Below are 23,348 nucleotides of genomic sequence, written 5' to 3'. Positions count from 1 at the left end.
TCCTAATTTCAATGCTGGTTCCTAATGGAGGAAAAGTAATGGCATTACTGTATAGTAATACAAGTAACGGCACTGGAATCAAAGCATCATAGCTTTGTAAATCTCTGAGCTTAGCAAGAAGGTTTTGCAGTACTTCTCAATGTCATGACTTTAGAAGAGCTCTCCTTTTGCCCAGATAACCATTGACAAGATCTGGGGGATAGAATGGTATAGCATGCCGAAGACATGATGGTTGGAGATAATCACTTTAGCTCTGGGAAGATGTAGTAGGGAATGACACAGATCCTGGACAGCTCTTTTGTGTGAGAAAAGTCCTAGGAGTTTAAAAAAAATAAAATAAAAAAATAAAAAAAATTAATCACTTCAATGCTCTTAGTGGACCAAAGCTTGTGGAGTTGCTGTTCGTAAGGTTTAAGCAAGAGTGAAGTAACTTGGACAGAAGCTCTTCGCCTCTTTGGCCTGAGGGATAGTTTGTGACACGAAGCCCCCATGCTTTAACTTTGACTCAGATTGCTTCTTTTAAGTAGACAAAACAGCAGATGTTAGAAGATGCACTGGAGCTGTGTATAGCAGTCTTTCTGAATAAGTCTGCAGACCTACAGGTTCAGGATGGTAACTGCAGTCATCAGGTTCATTAATTTCTCTAATTCATCAGAAAAGCAGGCGTAGTGAGCACATCCAGACTTGCACGAATCTTTCTCTTAAGTCTTGAGCTCACAGGAGAACCAGCCATCTGTTTTAGGTTGTGTATAGCTGTCAGTGTTTAAATAACTTAGTTCTGTGCCAAAACTTTGCGTCTTGTGTACCAGTTGGGCTGAGCCTGGTGCAAAGAATAGAAAATGGATTTAAAAGCACTTTGGCAATCTGTACGAACATGAAGTGTTATGAGCTGAGGAAAAGTTACTATTTTGCACCTCATGTCCATTAACACTTCTAATAAGCTTGAGAATCATTCATTATGTGAGATTTCCTGGTTGTGAGACAGTGCTACCCCTGTATGACAGATTGTGCTGAGGAGGAAGGTAAGGGTTTAACTCAGTGAGTTAATGTATTGAAAGAGATTCAGCATAAACAAATGTAAATGGCAGTGGGGGCACTCTAAAAACTGATTTGGTAAAAGGGTTTGGGTGGGGTGGTATTTTGGGAATAACGAGGCCTGGTGAAGTATGCTGGTACAGCCTGGCACACTTTCATTTCTGTTTTGAAGTAGAGTTTCTATTCAGAAGCCAGGTACGGCACGTGGCATTCTGGTTAAGTCTGTGTCAAAACTTGGTGTTGAGTGCATGAAACTCCTGAGGAAGCAGGTGCTCTTAAAATACGTATTTTAAAAGTCAAAATAAAGGTGGGGACTGGACTTGGTTATTTATAAATGTCAGTCATCTCCTAATGAAAGCAAGTGTTTTTTAAAGTGTGATTTTTCCTGAAAGCATCCACAAGGAAGCTTTTAGAAGTGTCTTTTACCTGATCATTTCCCTGCTGGAGTTGGGTGGCATAGTTGGTACTGGTACATGAAAGATTAAGAGAAGACTGCTTTAAAAAACAGCCCCCTGTTGCACAGGTTTAGTGGAGCAGTGCCAGGATGCAAGTGGTTTGCCTTGAACACTAACTAGATTTGAGATAAACCGATGACTGTCGTAATCATCAGTAACTTTTGATGCCCAAAAATGGCTGCTGTTTATCACTGTCAAACTTGGGACTTCCCACTTCTGTGCAAATGCAGTATGGCTTGGGCTTCTGTTTATTTTTTAAAAAAAAAAAAACATCAGGTGTGAAGAAAGCTGCCTTTGGGGTGGGTTAGAAGTGCAGGTGTAACTTGTTTTCTCAAACCAACAATTCCTGAAGAGGGACCTGTAGGGCTGTTGGCTGCTTCATCTGATAGTGCTCTGAGCACTAGTTAACTACAGCATTGTTTTGTTTTTTCCATCATTTGTCTTTGTTTCCTGCTCATAAAGATGTAAGGGGTTGTTGCGAAGCTATGAAACTCAGCACAGTACCCTCAGGTACAAACGGATCCGTTGTGTGGCATCAGTGGTAAAGAGCTATTACAGTGTTTCAGAGGTGGGATGAAATAAGATGTTGAGTGAGGGTCTTTACAAATTCAAATGTTATCTCCTGGGTAATAGTATCTAGGGTTCGCGTGAGCTGAAATCAGGTATATCTCTGTATTCTAATCATCGTTCAAGGGAGTAATTTAAAAGTATATCACTGGGAATGTTGTTTGCTTTTTCTCGATTTAGGTCTTCCAGAGTTCTGTTTTTTTGTCAATTCATTGAAACAGAAAATACTCCAGCTCTTAGGGCAAGTATTATGAGAATAGTGTATATACTACTTTACAGAGCTGAACTTCAACTTTGGAAAACCTTTAGGAAACAAGAGATGTTATTGCTGGAGCAGTTAGAGAAGTTGGAATGTGGTGGTTGGTGTCTGCAAAATGAGGCATACAGGTGGTCTTTGGTCTTCGATTTTCCCCTAGAGGATTTCTTTTGTAGCCGTATTGTGAAGTCTTTTCTAATTATTAGAATTCACTTAATGCGTTTGGTTTTGTTGTTGAATTCTGCTTTTTGCAGGTGACTATACATTTGATGGACATTGGGATTAAGCATTCCCTTAACATCAGCCTTTTTTCATCTAGTAACAGGATAAAGTTGCTATGAAAACTTCAGAAAGTCCCACAAAGCCCTCTAACTGGAGGAGTAGTACTGTATAAAATTGGTGTAGAATTTTGAGACTGGATGGAAGTATGCTTTATCTGGGAGCAGTGATACGACGGTCCTCTCAGTAATCCCAGGACTGTCAGTACTACTATTGTATGTCTAAAAGCCATTTCCTAGAAGCTGTTCAGACTGATCTCAGGAGGCTGTAAGGATTGATAACTGATTAAAAAAAAAAGGTAAATGAAATATTCAAATACACAAATCCTGAAAGTAGAAGATTGTAACTGAGGGCTCCCAGAGCCCTAGAGCTCACTGGTGGCATTTTGCCATTATCGTGTAAAACACTAAACCAAATTAGTATGTCAGTTTTGACTTGGGATATTTTCCTATTTTCCCTTTGAAGCTTCTACTTGTAAGTGTTATGAATACAAGGCAGAGTATGGAGTTTCCAGTATAGTTTAGAAAAATGAGGAACACCTGGTTTTTAGTTAGGAAAATGTGGTTTTGATATGAGATCTAACCGAATAAATTGTATATTCTGGTGGGTTTTTTTGAGCCACAACACACCTTGCTCATGTGGCAGAATAACCTCCTCTCATTCTCCCTTTCTGCACTGGCTGTAAACTCTATTTGTATATCCTCTAGCACTTGGGTGGCAAATTTAGGAAACACCTAAGTGCTGAATTAATTCTCCCTGGGAACTTGACCCATGCTCTGTTACTGCTCTGCAGTCTTGCGCAGCACCAGTGTTAGGGATTGCAGCTTTGTGGGGTGAAGGAGTTCGTCTTACGGAGGTGGTAGGCAAAGAGCGTTTTATTCCATAATATGCACCCGTGATCATGTGCTGCTGAATCACTTGCAAACACTTAATTGAAAACCAGAAGAAGCAAGCAGTCCCAGGAGCAGATCAGCCAGGGGTGAGCAGAATCTGCCAGGTCAGTTTACATGGTTGCAATTTGTTCTGGGTCAAGTAATGCCCTTGTAATGCACTTGCAAAACAGTTGATGCCACTTTTTCCCACTTGCTTGTCGAGTGGGCTCTCTCAGCCTGCTGAATCACTTGTACTGCTTACTCCTTTCTGAGGTCTGTTGAAAGATCCATGCTGCTTCTTCTCTGCCACCTGTCTTCAGTTAACTGCAGAACTCCACCCCCAGAGTCATACCTCTTCTTAGTGCTTCAGAGAAGAGTCTTCCTAATAATGTTAGTCTGTGTTGCTAATCCTCTTACCATAGTGGATTTGGTAGAAAAATATAACAATTTGTACTTTGCATAAGCAAATTAGAATGTAACAGACTGGTGTGACAGCTGGGAGACTGCACCACTTACTGTTTTTTTTAAATATTGGAACTAAGGTTGGCTTTTTCCCCTCCATCATTTTATAGTAGTTTCTGCTTTACTGCTCAAGAATGGTTTCTCATACAGCAATGTTTTTGATGGTTTTGGGAACCTGGGACCTGTGTGTGTATGGAAATGCTGTTTTCTGTAGGGTGGCTATGAGAAGATGTTTCACTAAACAGGTCATGATAGCATCATAGAACTTCCTGAGTTGGAAGGGATCATTGAGTCCAACTCCTGGCTCCACACAGGACCACCCAAAAATCTGACCCAGATGTCTGACAGCGCTGTCCAAGTGCTTCTTGAGTTCCAGCAGCTTGGTGCTGTGCCCATTGCCCTGGGGAGCCTGTCCCAGTGCCCGACCACCCTCTGGGTGCAGAACCTTTCCCTAACCCCCAGCCTGACCCTCCCCTGTCCCAGCTCCATGCCGTTCCCTCGGGTCCTGTCGCTGTCCCCAGAGAGCAGAGCTCAGCGCCTGCCCCTCCGCTCCCCTCGTGAGGGAGCTGCAGGCCGCCATGAGGCCTCCCCTCAGCCTGCTCTGCTCTGCGCTGAACAGACCAAGGGACCTGGGCTGCTCCTCATGTGTCTTCCCCTCCAGACTTTTCACCATCTTAGTTGCCCTCCTGTGGATGCTCACTAATAGTTTTACATCCTTCTTGTATTGTGCTCAAAACTGCCCACAGAACTCAGAATTTTGATATTGTTCTTGAATAGAACATAAATGTTTTTGGTGCTTTGTGAAAATCAAAAGGGAATGGAAATTAAAGAATAAAGTTAGGGGAAATAGTCTTTCTAATTTTAGGCTGTAGTGCTTGGGTTAGTCAGCCTGCTTCTGAAACATGTTGTTGTCTCTTCAGCTGAAGGACTTAAGGTGCTGCTGCTGATGTGTTACAGCTTGGTGTGGTTGATCTACCTCATCTTCAGCTTACTTGACTTGCTTCTGAAGGGTTTACTTAAGGATACTGACTTCGTCAGTCAAAGGAAGTATGCAATTAAGTAAAAAGCTTGAAGCACTCTATAGCACTAACAACAAGGGGTTTGTTGTTAGGCCTCCTGGAACAAAATGCTTTTTTTTGCCTTCCCCCTTCTTTTCATGTCTCCTCAGAGTGGATCTGTGAATCGTTCCATGCCTTAAATGCTACTGCAAAACAAGGAAAGCAGCTGTCAGGAATAAATCATCTTAGTCTATAGTCTAAGCTTAGTCTTGAGCTTAGTCACAGATTTAGAGTGTACTGTACACTCATGTTCTTCTAAGTCTTGTACACAGTTCTGTGTGGAAATCCCTAAATGATTTTTTTGTAGATTGCTTGGTTCTTAACCAGTATTTGTCAGAGTTGCATCAAGACTCTTACTTTTAGATTGCCCATAGTCTCCTGCTGGAAGGATAATCATAGTTCTGCAGACAGCTTGATTGTTCACCTGATTCCAGCATGGCTGACAAATCCCTGTGTTGAAGTCTGTGTATGAATTAGCCTCATGGGACAGAGGACTGCTATTTTTCATTGCATGAAGCAGGTGAGTACTTGAGGGACTGAAGGATAGACATGTTCTGCAGCAGCAGTGAACATACTAGGCAGCATATGCTGTCTGATACTCCCATGGTGTTGTATCCAAGACATAACTAAACATGCCAGTGTTGTCTTGCTGCCCTTGCGTGCTTAGCTACGCTGCAGAGATGGTTCAGTATCTGATGCTGAGGACAGCCAGCTGAAGGATGCTGGTAAGTTGGAGAGTGTTCAGCTCATGAGCTCTGGGCTGTGTTGCCTGTATTGTAGTAGTAAGCATTTTGTGGTTCATTAGGTGCAATTGCAGTGAATTAGAACCAGCCTAAATACAACTCAGCGGATCTGCTTTGGATGCTCCAAGTATTCTTGTCAAAAGGTACAGGCTTGCTTTTTCCTTTGAGTTGGGTACTTACAAGGAAGACTTGCAAGCTGAACGTACTTTGAAGGGGAAGTACAGTTTTTGAATCTGAGCTCTGTTCTAAAAATGATCCCAACTTGCCTTTCCTTTATGCAAAAGATAAAAATCAGCTGAGGAGCTGGTAGTTTGGAGACACCCATGTGATTTCTCTAACCTCTGATACTTAACAGGCTAAAAATAGCTACCATATGGAATGTCTTTTTTGTGAGGACAGTCTCTGCTACTTGAGAAACTTTGTGTTTGAGCACTTTCTGTACCTAAACATTTTTAGCTATTTCATCAGCTAGATAAAATCTTCATACAGCTTTGAGAGCTGCTGTCATTGTCTGCAGATCTAGGAGGAAAGGAAGTTTTCTTGGAACTTAGTAAGGGGTTGATCTGGCGGCATTCTGCCTTTGATCTTTTTTCTACTGCTCTAGATTCCAGTTAAAAACAAAATGCAAAAAAAGACCCTTTTCTTAAACCAATGAAAAACACAGCATTTTAATCTTAATTCTCGACTTGTTTGTTCCAAGCTTCTGTTACAGTTGTTTAAGCCTTTAGCAACTTACTGAGAACTTACTTCTGAATAATTGTCACTGAAACAATATTCCTGACAGACTATACTAAACTTAGTTGTTTTTGCTGCTTTAGGAACTTGCTACTTCATAAACTGCTGAGAGAAGTAAGAGAATTTGATACTAGCATATGCTGAGTCCATTCTCCAGTAAGCTGTTTGTATGCAAACAGTATAATCCTTAAAGAGCAGTTGCATGCTTCTTTGCACTGTGAAGAAGGCAAAACCTAAACTTACTACATCTTGTGTCATGCAAGTTTGTACTAGTACGTGTAACTTATTTGGTATTTCACTGTTGGCAGCTTGTGGTATGTCTGGGACAAAGTAGGAGACAACACTTACTGGTCTACTTCTTGCAAGTTAGAAATCATTTTTGTACTGCAAGCTTTTTTGGTCATCAGTCAAGTGATGCTTGATGAAAGGTCTTCAGTGTCAGGGTGCTGCTTTTCATGTTCTACTTGTGTGGTGTCCTGATTTCATCCTCCGTTTTGTCTGTGTCTGTCTCGATGGCGTGGAAGTTGCTCTGAAGTGACTGTTAGCACTTTTTTCATGGTTCGTGCCTTTAACTTTTCCAGCCTTACCCTGCACTGGCTTTTCTAAGTCTTTGCAATATCAGGCTCCGCAGCTCTTGTATGGTTATATGACCTGCTGTCATGACTCTCAAACCACTGTTCTGTTAATATTTTTTTCAGTAAACTGACTACCTTACAGCTGCAGATACAGCTACTGCTAACCCTAGGCACTCTTGTCCTTTCCTGGATGTGCTCTCTGCCTGGAGTAAAACAGGTATAAAACTTGTGCATTAACACATTGGCTGAGAACTTGCATGTCTTTTAGCCCAGGTGTTGTCTTGCAGAGCTGACCTGAAGGTGACTTGTGGTACCCACACACTTTATATAGTATTTAAATTGGATTTGCCGTAAAAGAGCTTTAAATTCCCTTTTCCTTATTGCTGTTGGTAGTAAGCATAATTGAGCTTTTTCTACTGCTTTTCACCCCAAAACATCACAAAGCAAGGAGTAAACTTTAGAAGGCTGAAGGTTCAGTGCTGACTGAAAGGTCTAATATAGAATTGTGTGACATTCCTGCAGAGTGAAAGAAAGAAATGACCCTCCTGTTTGACTTCTGAGTTAATTTAAAAATAACTTCTGTTACTGTTCTTCAATGCTCTGCCTATTTAGTGGGAGAGTGATACAGTTTTGATCTTTCAGGCAGAGGTGTGTGGGTTACTGGTACTGGGGCTTCAGATCTAGAGATGTTGGTCTGTATGTTAGAAATAGATGAAAGATAGTTCCAATAAATTTTGACTCTTCGATACTGTGGAGGAGGCAGAATGATAATACTACTTCAAAGAAAAATGTTTTTCTAGAAGTCACTCATACTCAGTGTAAAAATGAAAAATCCTGGCTTTCTGGCAGTGAGACAATATAGCACTTTGTACCTGCTGACTCCTTTCAGATTTTGGCCATCCTGACCTCTAAGTATTTGAGTTCGCTTCCAAATGTGAATGATAAGATTTTGTCTGTGTTCTAAGTTTTGTTTTGTCTGTTCTTAGTTATGCTATTCTTTTAAAAGCTCACATTTAAAACATAGGCAGCAGATTAAATGAACAGCCTGTCCAAATAAAGTGTGGAGTAGAAGAGTTTTCTTCCAGACATGTCTTCTTTTTGAGCTACACCATGCTGATACCTAATGAAACAGCCTTTTTCAAACTTGGAGCTGGTACTTACTACAATTTATTGAAGAATCTGTTCTAACACAGTCTGGATGGCACTGTTTTGAAACTGGGATCTGTGTTTTTCCCTGTAGTATTTGAACTTTCAAATTAAGTGTAAATGCCTTTTAAAGCTGTTTTGAGACTCCTGTGTCATGGAAGGTGTGATCATACAGGACAGTATAAGGACCCACATCTGATATCTGCAAGACCTTTAATACTGTGACAGTAGCTTTTGTGAAGAGTTTGCCATGGCATTGAATTTTCCATGACACTGACTCCTTTGGTCTGCTGTAAGCATGTCTCCAATGCTTAGTTTTCATGATTTTTTTCCTGCTGTAGTAAAACACATTCTTGACTTAGTGATGAAGTATATCTGCAGGCACCACATACTTCAGGAAATAGAGTATAAACCTCAGTGTAAACCACCATCATCTTTTTGCAAGGTATAAGTGCTAGGAGGGAAGACACATGCTATTTCAAAGCAGTCATTATTAGGAACTTCCAAATGCCCTTGCTTTGCAAGACTTTCTGTTCCTCTGGTCCCATACCTTCTCCAAGGTATAATCACCCTGTGAAAGTGGACTTGATGCTGCTTTGAAAGTACTTTATAATGAAACAAAGAGCAAAGCTCCCAAATTCAGGTTCCTGTCTCCGTGTCAGAATGTCACACCATAAGTCCACCATGGGATTTGAGGTACTCATCACTTGACAAAGGTCAATTTTTGGATGTCATGGCAAATAATGTGGTTTGACAGGTCTGCAGTAAAAGGTGGTAGAGAGGAACAAGGTCTTAACTTCCTCATAGCAAATGTGGGTGCTGGATGAACAGAGCTGCCCACCCATGCCTCAGAGTCAGTGCGTGGCTTCAGTGAAATACCAAGTAAAAACATGTAGGTTATCCCTTGCAAGAAACAAGGTCAGATCATGTTAGCATCATATCTTCTACCTGTTGATGTCCCCAAGGTAAAAGCCTGTTTTCAGTTTTATGTCTCATTTCTCCAGCCAGGCTCATTTTTGTCCTGTAGGATGTGTTACAGAGGGGTTTTTATGGGGCATAGAGAACTTCATAGCACTTGATGTGCATTCACAAAGGCAGGAAAGTATAGGTATTCAGGGCTGTGTGCTGTTAGATTGACTTTGCTCTTGCTTTCATGCTGTCCTGTACTTCTCACCAGCTTTTTGATCAATTCTTTTGCTTTTCCTTCAATATTAAAGTTTGAAGATGTGCACAAGAGAATAACATGAATTGGGGAAGATACATTTAAGCATATGTGGGAGCTCAGCAGTGTTGCATGTCCACGATGTCTATTTCTTTAGTTACTGATTTAGGTGTATAATTAATGTTACTATGAAATGGGTTATTGCTTCAGGCTTTTGACATAGAAATATCCTAATACAGCTAAGTCAGCCTTTCAAAACTCATTAGAAAATGAACTAACCTAGAATTTGCCATTATGTTTAGATTTCATAACTTGTATATACAATTTTTAGTGGGTTGGACATAGATAATAGAGATGTCTATTGCATAAATATATCAGGTGGAAGTTCTAATAGGTTTGAATATAACATCCAAGGTACTGCATGAAATCATACAGCATAAGAATAAAAGAGCAATCTGCAGGTTAGCCTATAAGGAGCAAGGGCATCTTCAGTTAATTTTGTACCATTTAGTTTCATGGAAATTGAAGTACTGGAAAACACTAGAGATGGAAGATAAATTAGATATGACTCAATGAGCAGAAGGTTAAGAGAAAGAGCTGAAGTGTGTGGAAGCCACATGGCCCCAGAAATGTAATATTTTCTGGTCAGAATGAGATAATATCTGTATTAATGATGATTTATCTAATTCTTAGACTTAACAAAGGGTTCTGGCATCTTGACTGTGCTTCTCTGTTCTTGAATTTCTGTTTGCATAGCAATTCGCATCCTTAGAGGTCAAATCTGCAGACTTGAGTCTTACTCCAAGTGCAAGATTATTTTAAAATAGGAAAATTACTATCTCTCTGCATTTTTAGTTGGATTATACAAATTAAAAAATTGTGCATAAGTCATCACAGTGCAGCATATGGATCTGTCATGTTATATCTGTGTTGCATTATTCATTACTTGTATATCTGGATTAAGAAATGAAGTTTTCTTCATCTGCTACTGAGAAAGTCTGCATTCATGGGACTGCAGTGATTTTCCTACTCCTGGTGGAGCAGGCAGGGTGGAGTGTCACAGCTGTGTTTAAGCTTGTTTTTCTTAACAGTGATTATTAATTTCAGGTGATAAAGAATGCTACTCAGACTAAATAATTTTAATCTGTAATAGGTGTTCAGAGTAAAATGCAAGAAGAGTCTGACTTTGGCCATATTTGTTCACATTCTTTGTGGATTGTCTGAAAAGAATGGCTTGTTGAAGTTTCCACTCCCACATTTCTGTATGTTTTCAGTAAGTCCTTTTTTTTGGAAGCAAAGTAATGGGAGCCTCACAGGTGTAGGTAAAGTTTGAACATCTCTTGGCTCTAAGGGGGAAGAAATGCTGACTGAAGAGTATTTTGGTTTGAGCAGTGTCCTTTTTGCTTTGATTCTACCCGCATGCCCATGGGGGGGGGTGGTGGTTAGAATTCCCCCCCACACACAATCTTGGGGAATTGTGCAGCTCTAGTCAAATGGTGCCACATCTCTGTTTTTAGGTTTTCTACCTAGGAAAACTAGGGATTTCATATTTAAAAATAATAATAAAAATAGAGCAGCTAAAAGAAATGCATTGAAGTAGTCCTTGTGTAAGGATGTAGCAGCAAAGCACAAAGCAAGGCTGGTTTCCTTTTCCATTTACCTTTAGGGTGAATTTTAAAGGTGAAAATCCAGCATTTTTAGCTTTCAGGTTTAGAAAGGACAATCTTTATTCCTCAACTTTCTTTTCCCTTGTTAAGGTTCTCAAGGAGGAAACGGTTTTTGTTCAGCCTCTTTAAATTGTCAATCCAGGAGTAAGAATTCAGCAAAGCTACACCTCCTGCAGCTTCACCTTTTCGTTTTAACTTAAGCCATTATCTTAGCTATCCCAAGGCTTTCCACGACGGCATGGAGGCTTTCCTGTACAAAAGCGACTTGCTTCTGTGTGTATGCAAAGGTGCATGCTTTAGTCTGACGTGGACACCTCTCCACGTTGCGCACGCGTTGTGCTTGGTACCATTTTCAGAGCCAATAGGTGGGGACAGTGTCATCATGGCTCTGTCTGTTCCCTGGCGATCGAGGTCAGCAACAGCATCCTGGTGCTCATGCCTTCTGCTGCTGTCCCAGCCTGCTGTTGTGAAAAAGTGGAGGGGTGCCGGAGTTTCCCTAACGCTTCCTGGCCCTCTTGCACTGCTGGAGACGGGAAGGGTGAGGCACAAAACCTTCTGTCACGATCTCCTTCAGGGAGAGGAGTGGGAGGTTACTTGAGGGCCATCTGCCACTCCATCTAGACACATGCCTTCCTCATCAGAAAGAAGCTGTTCTCGAAGTTTTTAAAGGTTTTTAACTTTATTTTCAATTTGACTGTTTCTTGAGTCACGCTAAACTGTTTTTCTTTTTCCTGGCTATTGGTAAAAATAAGTAGCTTTTTTCAGTGAAGCCTCAGCTATTGGAATTGCCAGTGGGGCATGAACTTCGAACTGAAGTGAGTGAGTTTCATAGCCCAAACCAAAGGGTAAGGTAAATGCTCAGAAACTGTACTGGGCATCCCAGCCAGTTCAGGTGGAGCAGTAACTGTCTAAAAGAGGATGATGACTTTGAAAACCCTTCAGGATATCAGGGTGATGTTATCTATGTCTTTGAAGAGTCCAGGTTGTCGTATTGGGCCCCACTGAGTCTTGGGTTTCTCTTTCTGTATTCACAGCAGGCTCAAGAGGACTGCAGATGTTTGTGTAAGGCTGAAGGGACGTGTCTGCAGTAAGAGACTACTCAAGTTTTAACTTACTGCAGAATGCACGTGCATGTGACAGGATTGCTTTGCCTCAGTGCTTTGCTAGAGGCTGGGAGCAGCACGTGAGACTGAGACAGCATGGGCCAATGGCTAAATGAGGAAGAGCAAAATCACCTCTGTAGTTAGCACAATATTGTGGGTGGTGGTGTACAGTTGAAAGGTCTGAGTGTATCCTCTGCTTTAAATAAGTATTATTCAAAGCATTGATCAAGCCTGATACTGTTCCCAGCTTGTTTGAGGTTCGTGATCTGTTCCAGTACTGAACGTCTGTCCTGTGTAATCTGTTGATAATGTTGGTGGCACTTAGGCTCACATCCACAATACTGGTTTTGCTCAGACAGACCCAACTTGACATTTAGCTAAGATTCTGAATACAATAAATGTAACTGTTTTTCCTTGGCTGGCCTAAACTTTCTTTAAAGGAAAGAGCAGTGAAAAGTACAGTTCTGTGTTGGGCTCTTTCATCCTGTGTGTCAGCTAATGTTGAGGCTTTCTTGCTCTGGGAATAGTTATGTTGTTAGAAGTGGCTGTGTCTCTAGATCGACCTGAATAATTAGGAATGTATAGTTTCACTTTATCAGTCTCACTTGAACTGATCACTTAACGGAGTGCAGGTGTTAGAGAAAAGTGTTAGCAGTGATATTTCTAGTGTGACTTCTAAGGTATCTCTAGCTGCCCTGCCCACCTCTCCCACAGCAGTTTATCAGCAATTGCAGTCAAACAGAGCTCTTGCGTGGTCTCCAGATCAGCCTCTTGTCGAGCAGTGCCTTCACCTTGTTGTGCTGCTTTTTCAGAGCTGCTTACCAATCTGTTATGCTGGCTTCTTTCTTCATGCAGTAGCTGTGTTAGTGCAGTAGTGTTGTTTAGAGCAGCTGATAGGTTCTTTGGCTTATACAGATTACTGACTTTCCAAAAGTATTGCTTCACATGTGGAGACACTTCTCTAGTTCAGGTATACATTTTTAGTGTTCCCCGTATCTTTTTTTACCTTCAAAAGATGACTTGACCTTTCTTCTTCTGTCCTTTTAGTGCTGTTACCAGAGCTGTCAGCCCGTTTCCTGGTAGCAGACTTCGTGTCTGTGCTGATGGCAGAGTCTTGTTCAACTGTCCAGAATTGTTCTCTTGTTTTCTCATTGCCTACCTGGAAGGGGCAAACCTATCTAGCTGCTTCTTTATTGTTGCCAAAAGCTTCTACAGATGAGTTTCTTCAGCACCAGTCAGAAGGATGAATTAAAATCCTCTTGTTTACATCCCATATGCCTTTTTTATATCTATCTTGGATCTTTGATCTCTTTCTCACCCTGCCTTTGCTGAGGCCACGGTGTAGTTCAGCAGTGCTACTTTTTCAGCTATGTATACCAGAGCCGATGTGGTAAGGTTTCCCCTCTAAACCAGTCACCTTAGAGAGGGTGCATGGTTAGTTTTTTATTGTTGTATAGCGACTACTCTCCTTTCTGGTCTTACAGTTGCCCATGTTTACATTAATAACTTAAATTACTTTGAAAACTTTGTGAGTGCCTTATCAGAAGCTAATTCCAAGTTTTCTTTGAGCTTTTGGGGGTTTTGATTAATACTGTATCAAAAGTTCTTTGTAACTTATGCATAAATCAAAAGGTTCTCTACCGGCTGTTTTCTCTTGTGCTGAGTATTCTGTTGGAGTAGTTCACTGATCCTGTCTGTGCTACAAATTTTTTCATAGTATAATGGAAGAAACAACACAGAAGTAAACAGACGTGTGAGTGGGAAGGGTTGCTAATGGGGAAGTGTTGGTCTGTGGTGTTTTAAAACAAGTTAAACTGCAGACAGAGTTAGGATTGTTTAGCCTGCTTGTGCAGACTCACCAAGCACAGTCTGTGCTGTTACTTCTGGACATCAGAGAAACCGTCAAGCTCTCCCTGATAACTACCCTTCCTGCCGGGAGACTTGAAAGCGTTGGTGGTGTCTTGTTGTGAAAAGCAAGGTTGTTGCCTGAAGAGCTGCCCTCTGGCCTGCATGTGCCTTCACCTGTGAAGTTTGAGGTGTTCTAGCAGCCTGTGTGATAGTTCCTGGCATATGCTGAATTCAACAGCCTGCATTGTCTCTCCTTATACAGCTTTTGTGAGCATCCATGAATGAATGATGAGTCTTCATGCAGCCTCATAAAGGATATTTGACTATTCAAGAAAAAAAAGCTTGTCAAATTAATACTCAAGTAATGATTAAAAAACAGTTAAGAGGAAGCATTAATAATTTCAGTTCTTCAAAGTACAAATAATAGTGCACTGAAATATTTTTGGAAGTACATTTTTGCTGAGTTTTGTTTTTAAAGTAAAATTCAGCTTCGATGATACATCAGGGCTTATTGACTTTCACTAAGCCCTCAAATAATGATTTTTTTTCCTTTTTGTTTAAGGTTTTGAGCAATACTCCTTGCAGACAAACCACTTAGCCTTGCTAAATAGCTGTCATTACTGTTGTGTATTGAAATAGGTGGAGTAAAACCTTTGTGAAGGAGACCAGAGATTTTTTTTTAAAAGACAATTTTATTACAAGCTGAGACTAAAATTCTGGTTTAGACTTTCAGACCTTCATATCTGGAAGGCAAAAAGGACATTGTTCTCATCTATGGGCCCAGCTCATTCTGCCACTTGGCATTATGACAGCAAAATCCTTTTATGTATTATGTATTATGACATCTGCTTATCTGTAATCACCTTTATGTAGTAATATCATTTAGAAGTATACAGCTTAATCAGTGGAGGCATCTGTGCAATGATTTTGATATGTCTATAAGTAGAATTAACTTCTGTATATAAGATGCACATGAAATGTTTTTCCCCCCCTCAGTGACGGGGATGAAAAGATATGAACACAAACAGGTAGGAGAGGGTCTCCAGCCAGAAGCCCTAAATGCTTCTCTGTCCGGTGCAGCTGGAGTGATAATGGCAGTCTGAATGCTTTGGCTTTGTCGCCTCATCAGCAGCTCAGCTGCTCATGCCCAGCAGGAAATGGTAGCCGAGGCTGAGTCCTGGAAGTATTGAAAAGGTGCTGCATACCAAAATACCTATTTTTCAGGGAAAATGACTAGTAGCCCACTAAATACTGTATTGCTGGTCTTTGTCTTGCTAGCTTTGCTTTATTTTCTAAAGCAGTCTTGATAAAATTGTATCTGTTCTATGGGAAGCAGGACTAATCACTTTGAAGCATATGGCTTTTTAATTCCTGATGTTTGGTCTTAAAAACAAACAAAGAAACCTTTGCCATGCAAACTGTTTTCATGACTTACTTGAACTGGAGCTAATTAGAAACTGGGATTCTGTTAATACCGCGGACAGCTTTTAAGACTGCTTAGATTTTAAAACTGTAACTGTCTTTGTAAATTAAAAGCAGATTTATTTAAAGATAGATGGCTCCAATATACTGTATGCGCTAACAAAGGGAACTGGTTACTGTTTGAACTCAGCAATGTTGGTTCCTCCTCTTCTGGGGACCGCAGACAAGTAGCAGGATTCCTTTTTCAATGTCACTGCAAGGTGATCTTGAGTATCTTTTACAAAGCCTTGTTTCCTGAGGTTGCAGACTTTCTCAGGTTTGAGTGCAGTGATTGCTGAGCTGTTGCAGTAATCTGAAGTGCATTCTCTCTGAGCCTAACACTGTCAAACTGTTTAGGTCTTTCCACAATACCAGTGATTTTCCAGTAGGTCAGTGTTTCGGCTTTCTTGGGAATTATTCACGGTTCAAATTTTATGTCACAATGCTACGACTTTAAAGTGCAGTGCTAGGTTGGAAATAGTTTTTTTTTAAAGTCTTGTTTTTTGGCATAATTAGCTATATCGCTTAGTTTTCACGTCAAGTGGAAGTATAAGGTAAAAGGTAAGAACTCTTTGTCCATATTAGATATAAAGAAAAAGCATTCTTTGTAATTTTAAAAGTAACAAAAGCGGTGAAATGGTGGAATGGGACTTGTTTTTGAGACGTAATGGTGGTAGTTAGAGGGGTACGTTGCTGTGTCCTGTGGAGCACTTCACTGAAGGTAGGTGTGTTATGGAAACAAAGTGCTTCAAATGAGAGGTGTTCTTTGGGGAAGTGCTGGGGTGCTTTTTGGGCTCAGTGTAGTCTCTGGTGAGTGCAGTGTAAGTTCACCCAGCTAAGCTGTCCTGTAGGAGCTTTCTGCCTGCAGGGTGAAAATACTCTGCAAGGTCATGCAGGCTTGCTGGGAGGCACAGAGACAAAAGCGTTCCAACAGTAAGCAGTTTGTCAAACATGGTTGCCCGTGTACAGTGAAGTGCTTCAGGAGTTGTTGGAATTTGTTTTTGGTTTGAGACCGTAGAGAATGGCTTGCAGCTCATACCAAAGCCTCAGTGTTTTGCATGAGAAGATAAGATTGAAGGTCTTGATATCAACCTAAATCAGAAATGAAATCCTGATGTCAAGCCATCTAACCAGACAGACTTTGGTAATAAGATGCAATGAAGACAAACTTACACTATTCGAAATGGCAAAGGTTGTTTTGAGAAATGTGTTTATAAACCCTGGGTGCAGCAATCTTCCAAAATCTGAGTTTTTTAATCAAGTTAAATTCACTGTTTAGATTTCTCATCTGCTAACCAGAGGCAAAAAGTCTCTTGGATTTATACCAGTCTCAAACTGTGGCAACAGTCTTCCTGTTCTTGCCAGTGTTGTGGTTATATTTAACATCTGGACTAGTTGTAATCAGCTGCAAATGGCCCATTAGCTTTTTTGTTATTCTCTTAGCATTGTTCAATTCAAATCCAACTGGGTTTGCAACAACCCTTCATTTTAAAAAAAGCAAACTACAACAATGTGCTTGGACACGAAAATGCCATTATGAAGAACTACCTCACTGCTATGTTTCCCCAGTTCTCCTTGAGAAATCCTTTACTCCGCTGCCACTTGCAGGTCCACTGGTACTCTTAAATAAGGCTGTTGCAGGGAAACTTTCTGAACACCTTCTCTGCAAAACTTTAATTTACTGCATTTTTAATCTAGGATTTTAGTAATGGACTTGATCAAAATACAGAGTAGTTTCTTCTGTATTTGTGGGCTGGGAAAAGCATTTAAGATGAGCTATTTTTCAGTGGTGCAATGGTCATCTTACATGGCTAATGGAAAATTGACTCACTGCATTTCCTCTTCCCATCTTGAAGACTTCAAAAAAATATTTATATGCTGCGGTATAGTCCTTTTAGTTATGGTGTGGTTCTTGTGGTAGTTCCCAGGGTAGATGCAGAGGTAATAGATTTTGCTATCTTTTAAATCATCTCTTAAAAATAAGCATCATAATTCATGTAAGAAAAATAATTTTGGAACTGAATTTGGAAAGATTAGATTGGAATTGCCTCAAATTCAATTAAGCCCCACTGCGTGGACGTGCTGGGAATATAAAGGCAATTACTGTAAATTTGTACAAACTGATTTGTTGCATTATCTTGCTAATCTAACATACAGTACTTTTTGTGTCCATATTGCAGACGGCAACTCCAAACTAACATGGCAGTCAGACTGTGTGATGTGGCTTCTCTGCTTAGAAGTGGTTCGTGGGCAGCAGAGCCTTGGACTGGGGTCTGTGGGATTTTTATTAAATTATGTAGGCTACTTTTTTTTACATGTTAATAGTGCTGAGGCCATACCAAACTCTAATCTCCTATTTGGAACGCTAACTCTCTTCTGTGTTTTGTTACAGGTTGTAGGTTGTGTCCCTACTCTGTCAGGGCCTAGAGCACACTAGTGTACTATGACAACTTTTCTATTACATGGTGATCTCCTGTAGAAATTATACTGCAGAGCTTGCCTTTTTTCCAATGTCAATTAGATTTTAGTGATAATTCAAAATACCCAGTGGATAACTGAAGAGTAGTATTGCACTAAAATTGTTTTGGTATGGTCTGAATACTAAATTGCAGTAACTTTAAAAAAAAACACCTGTATACTATGTATTTGATTACTGTTTTTTAAAGTATATTTACATTTCTTATTCTAAGAAATTGTTGTAAAACTGTAAATTTATCTCAAACTATCTTTCAGGGCAGGAAGTATTTAGTAACTGCTGAAGATGTGGCATGTGTTTGAACAGTTGTATTCAACCTATCAATGGAGTATGCATTATTTGTAAAACATATTAGTATTGCTTTATCCAGAGCAGATGGTTCTATAGCTGGGAAATGCTGTAATTTCAGCACACACAGGCTACTGCAGCTGTTCACTTGAATGTTGGCTTAAGATAGCATTCTTGCCACCTGAACATGAAAATAAATGTGCAATTAAATGAGGATTGTCTGTCCTTGCTAAATCCTTCTAATTTTGGTCAATACAGACTTAAAATTTGATAATGGGGGGAAAAAAATCAGTTGTACAGAGCTTCAGTGAGAGCACAGCATTTGTGGCTACCAACTCTGCCAGATACACTGGTATTCTGAAGAGTAATTTATCTTAATTGGGATCATCTGTTTTCCCATCTTTTCAGCAGACTTGTTTCTTTACAGTGTCAGGAGCAGGTTACCCCCTCGAAGTTTGTCACAAGGGAGGAAAATGTTGCTGATCAAATGGTAGCTCCTCAGGAAAACCAGATCACATTTTTATATAAAACACTCTTAATAGATGCATCTTCCTTTTCTTGCTTTGTGCTGAAGTAACCTCTTGGAAAACACTTCTATATACAAAACATGGAAATGTCTTCCCAGGAATGTCTGAACTCGTTTCAGATGCTGTAACCTCCCTTTCATGTGTTTAGGAAATTCAGATTTGAACTCACTGAGTACAGTTGGCCTAATCACTTGTTTATGTATGCAGTGATTGGATATGCTGCTTTGAACAGGGGAGTAAGGACAGATAACCTCCAGGGGTCTTTCCTATGATTTTGTAGCAGGGGTTTTATAGCAGGCTTTCTTGCTTCAGATCTTTTTCTAAAAATCTTAGTATGAGGTTGGATTTCAATGATTACTGGATTTTTAGTTAAACTTCTTGATGAGTCTTGCTTCTGGAATAAATGATCTGTTAGTGGGTAACATACATAGAATTTTCTGGTGAGGTTTGTTCTATATAGCTGGTCTCCTACAGGATAGGCTACCCAAGCCTTGGATGTTATACTGCCATTAAAAAACAGTTTAACAGCTGTTAGCATTTGTTGACTGCCAGTGATGGCAGAGAGCCTTTGAACATGTGGGTAATGTGTGGGCAAGTACTGACTCTTCTCCACAGATGATTGCTGCTATGTTTGCAAATCATACAGTCAGTTACTTTTGGGTGAAACAGGAGTTTCTGGGGTAGTGATTGCTCACTTCTTTTCATTAACAGAGTGAGTTAAAGTATCAAATTTAACAGTTTCTAGGGTACAGAGGAAGGAAGAGGTGATTAACAGAAATTGGCAGTTCAATCAAAAAAATACATTTAGAAACTGCCAGCCTGTGGTAGCAGAAGGTTGACTTAGAGGTTATCAAGGAAGAGTTTGTTTTCCATCCCAGCATATTCATTTACATCCCTAAACATCTCTTTAAATTACTAATCTTGCTTTCTAGTACTATCAGAAACAGGGTCAAGATACAATTAACACCCACCTGTTTTGAAAATAACCAAAAAAGGCAAATACTTGAAAAACTGCACTTCATGTTTCAGTTGTCACTTAAGTTAACAGTACTGATTACCACTGCAACAGTCCAATTGTGCTTGGTAATTTCTATACTATAAAAGCTTTGATGTCCTGAGTGAAGGGGATGGGGGAGGATAGAAACTGAGTTATGGCTCTTGATTTCGCTGGAATAAGCCCTAGAAGATTTTAGTGATGACTTGATTTGCCTGTAAGTTTTAAAATTGTTTCCTTGATTAACAGTTAAAAATCATTCAGTATTGTTTTTGCATGTAGAAGCACTATCTGTCCCTGGCAATACCACTTGTGCATAGTGACAATTCTTTTAGATTCTAATCTGGACTCTCCATAACAGAGGGTGAAATACGAGTTTTGATGTTTCTTCCTGTATTTTTAGCAGGTAATCGCTGCCATGGAAGCACAGCTGTCTAATGGACCAACTTGCAATAACACAGCCCATGGTTCAACCACCATAAACAATTGCTCATCACCAGTTGATTCTGGACACACAGAAGACAGCAAGACCAATTTAATAGTCAACTACCTTCCACAGAACATGACGCAAGAGGAGCTGAAGAGTCTGTTTGGCAGCATTGGTGAGATAGAGTCCTGCAAGCTTGTCAGGGACAAAATAACAGGTATGTGCATTTGGGGATTTTCTGCATCTTCTCACTTTCCTGGCATTTGAGCTGTCACACGGTGTTTTTGCAATTCTCTTAAACTATGGAATAAACTCAGAAGAAACCAATGCAGATGTTGCTAGTCAGAAGGAACTTCTGTCAATCATTGTCTAGATTCCACACCAAAAATTATATACTTATATTTACATTTCATCCAGTTCTGTGTATGAGTGCTATAAATGCTATCAGGACACTTAATTCTTCTGAGCTTTCAAGTCTTTGAGAAGATTTAGATACAGAAAAGCAGTTAACTATACAAGGCTCACTTGAGATTTTATTGAACTCCAGTGGAGCTGTGATTTTGTTAGCCTGGCTGATACAAAACTTAGTTTTTTATAGGATGCAGGAAGTTAATCTGGTACCTTGTGAAGAAGGGTAGTTTAATTTTTTTTAGCTTTGTGGGTAAAGCAGCTTCTGCATTGCAGCACTTCTGCATTTCTTTAGGATGCACATTTGAATTGATTTGTGCTGTCAGAGTGGAAGTATGAGCCTGCAGAGTGATGTTTTCTGTTAGTACTTTATTTTAGCAACAGCTGGTGTATAGAGCGCATGTATTTAGACCAGTTGTTTAACTTTGAAAGAACTACCAGATGGATGCCTGTACTCTAAAAGCCAAATGAAAGGATGATTGGCAAGGTTCAGTTTGTCTCATTTCCATTTGTCAACTCTGAGCTCTGTCAGACTGAGAAACATTGTACAGTTTAGGTTGACATTTCATTATTTTTATTCAGAGATAGTGACTTGGAACTCTGTTGCCTGATTTTTTTTTTTAGTCGCCAAATACCTAGCTTTTGAGAGCATATCTTAAGTTCTCGGCTGCAGCTGTTTAATATACTGGTTAGCTTGTGTTTAAAACTACTCCTCTTGGAGGCTACATATTCTCTATGGCTTAAGGGATGGAAGCCAATACTTTACTACTGAAAGACTACTGAAAAGTAGTGGCAGTACATGGTCATTTTGCTCACAATAAATAAACTTTCTTGTGACTGTGTTCCTAGGGCTGCAATAGTGGGATGTGGGAAGAGACAAGCTTTAGCTGATACAGGTTGTATGGGGCTTCAGCCCCTCCTACACATACTGATGTTGATACCTTGGATGTGTTGGAGAGAAGTTCCCCAGATGCATACATGAATAGCGGGGGCTGAGGCCTAAAAACCTTCAGGCAGTCCTGGCACCAACATCGAACTTCTTTGGCATGCAGTACATGCTTTTTTTCTCTTGTCCTGATAACATATTTTCTGTGCCAGCATGGCAGAAAAGTTCTAACAGCTTTTCCTACGTTGGTGCAGGTGCTACTGTGTGGAAGGGTGATGTTTAAGCAGGAATTCAGCAACAAGAAAATGAGGGGGGTTTTTCCAGTGTTTTTCAACTGCCTCTGCCAAGGGTGAGCAGATTCATCAACGTTAGGGTTTTCTCTTAAATTTGTCTAGCCTGATAAGCAGGCAGCAGTGAGACTGACGTTAGCCACAGGCATCACCTTGGAATATATTTATATATATTTATATAATACTTTAATTGTCAGTGTTCATACCTGCTAACATGCAATAAGTGGAAAATATTGATATGACACTTGTGTTACTTCTGAATAATTCCTTTTGCTTTTTGAGAATGCTTTTTTGTAATCATTCTCTGCACTCTGTAGGCAGTGCTTGTGACAGTGAGTTTTACTTGCGTATGGTGTGAGGATGACTGGTTACACCTGAAGGGATGTTCTTGGCATTGGTTACTCATAGTTGTAAGTCTTGGCTACTGTTCTCACCCATAGACACTTTAGCTGACAAACTACACTTCTGTGACACTTGTGTTATAACGTGGATTCTCACACCTTGCTTTTTTGGGTCTGCTGTGGTTCAGCTCTGTACAGCATCAGTTAGTTCTATGGCTTGCTTTAGTTTCTACTTCATAAGATACCTAAAGAGAAGGAGAAATAAATGGGCTCAGGCCTAGAGACATGATGTTGTATTTCTGTTTCTGAGACTGTAAGAATGGAATTTTGTCTTTTCAAGTGACTACACTACATACAGTTTATATTTGTTAATTTGAAAGCAAATCTCCCCCAAACTAGGTAATCCTTCCTGAAGAGGATGATTTTTAAGACTGTCGGAATGGATCCATCTGTCTTGGTGAATTCTCTAGGTTGTACTTCATGACTCCTCATTTCAGATAACATTTGTTGACAATTTCCCCTTTCCGTAGGGACCATGCAGTGGCACAAAATGGGTCAGCCTAAGAGGCTGCTCAAAGCCCAACACTGCTTCTTCCTTACTGAGTAGTCTGCTTTTTGTGCCTTTGAGTGAAGGTTGTTTTTACCTCCCTTTGGATCTTAGTGACCAGCACTGCTCCAGATGTCTTGCTCTGAGACATAGGTAGCAAAAGGGTTAAATATGAGATACCATACTCCAGCATAGTATTCAGTAGCTTTGGCTACTGAAACCACTGCTTTTAGACTTTCTGGGTTGACCTTGCTACCAAACCTTACAAAAATCTGTTCCTGTAACTGTAAGGAACACCAAAAGCGCTTTGGGATGCCAAAGAAACTAGGCTGGGCTGATGCCATACAGTGCAGTCTTCGGCTGAAGGCTGGTTGATGCAGAAAACAAGCCTATCTTTTCTGTAGGTAATTACTTCAGTGCTTTAAAATAAAGCGCCTTTACTTAGCTGTTTCCTGACCTTTTGTTCCAGGAGTTGAAAGATACAACTGTTACTTCATCTATTTGTAGGATGGCTATTCAAGCTGTTTACCTGTCTTGTAGATCTGAGTTCGCTTATTTAGCATTCCTTCCTAAAGTTGTTTAGGGATTATATGCTTTTCCCAATTAAGAGACTGCTGCAAGCACATAGAAGTGAGCATCAAGGTCTTACTGATGGATGTGCAAATTACCCATATCCTTCCATGATGGCTCTGATGTTTTATATGCTGAAAGTTGACATTGCTGCTACTTCATGTCAGAAA

General features: G+C 40.2%; 1 protein-coding gene across 36 annotated transcripts in view; it reads left to right on the top strand.

Annotated features, from left to right (window-relative positions):
* The window catches only part of ELAVL2 (ELAV like RNA binding protein 2), a 93,758-nt gene that overhangs the window by 23,803 nt on the left and 46,607 nt on the right, over positions 1–23,348 (top strand). For 11 of the 36 annotated variants that reach the window (XM_066987754.1, XM_066987778.1, XM_066987790.1 and 8 more), the window contains one exon: positions 20,113–20,353. In XM_066987754.1, coding sequence (XP_066843855.1) covers positions 20,113–20,353 — 241 coding nt within the window. Of the gene's footprint in view, positions 1–17,604; positions 17,721–20,112; positions 20,354–23,348 lie in introns of all 36 variants that reach the window. The other 25 variants (XM_066987764.1, XM_066987765.1, XM_066987785.1 and 22 more) reach the window with 4 other exon arrangements.

This window comes from Anser cygnoides, chromosome Z, assembly GCF_040182565.1.
Source record: "Anser cygnoides isolate HZ-2024a breed goose chromosome Z, Taihu_goose_T2T_genome, whole genome shotgun sequence".
NCBI classification, from domain to species: domain Eukaryota; kingdom Metazoa; phylum Chordata; class Aves; order Anseriformes; family Anatidae; genus Anser; species Anser cygnoides.
This window is presented reverse-complemented; position numbering and strand designations above follow the sequence as displayed.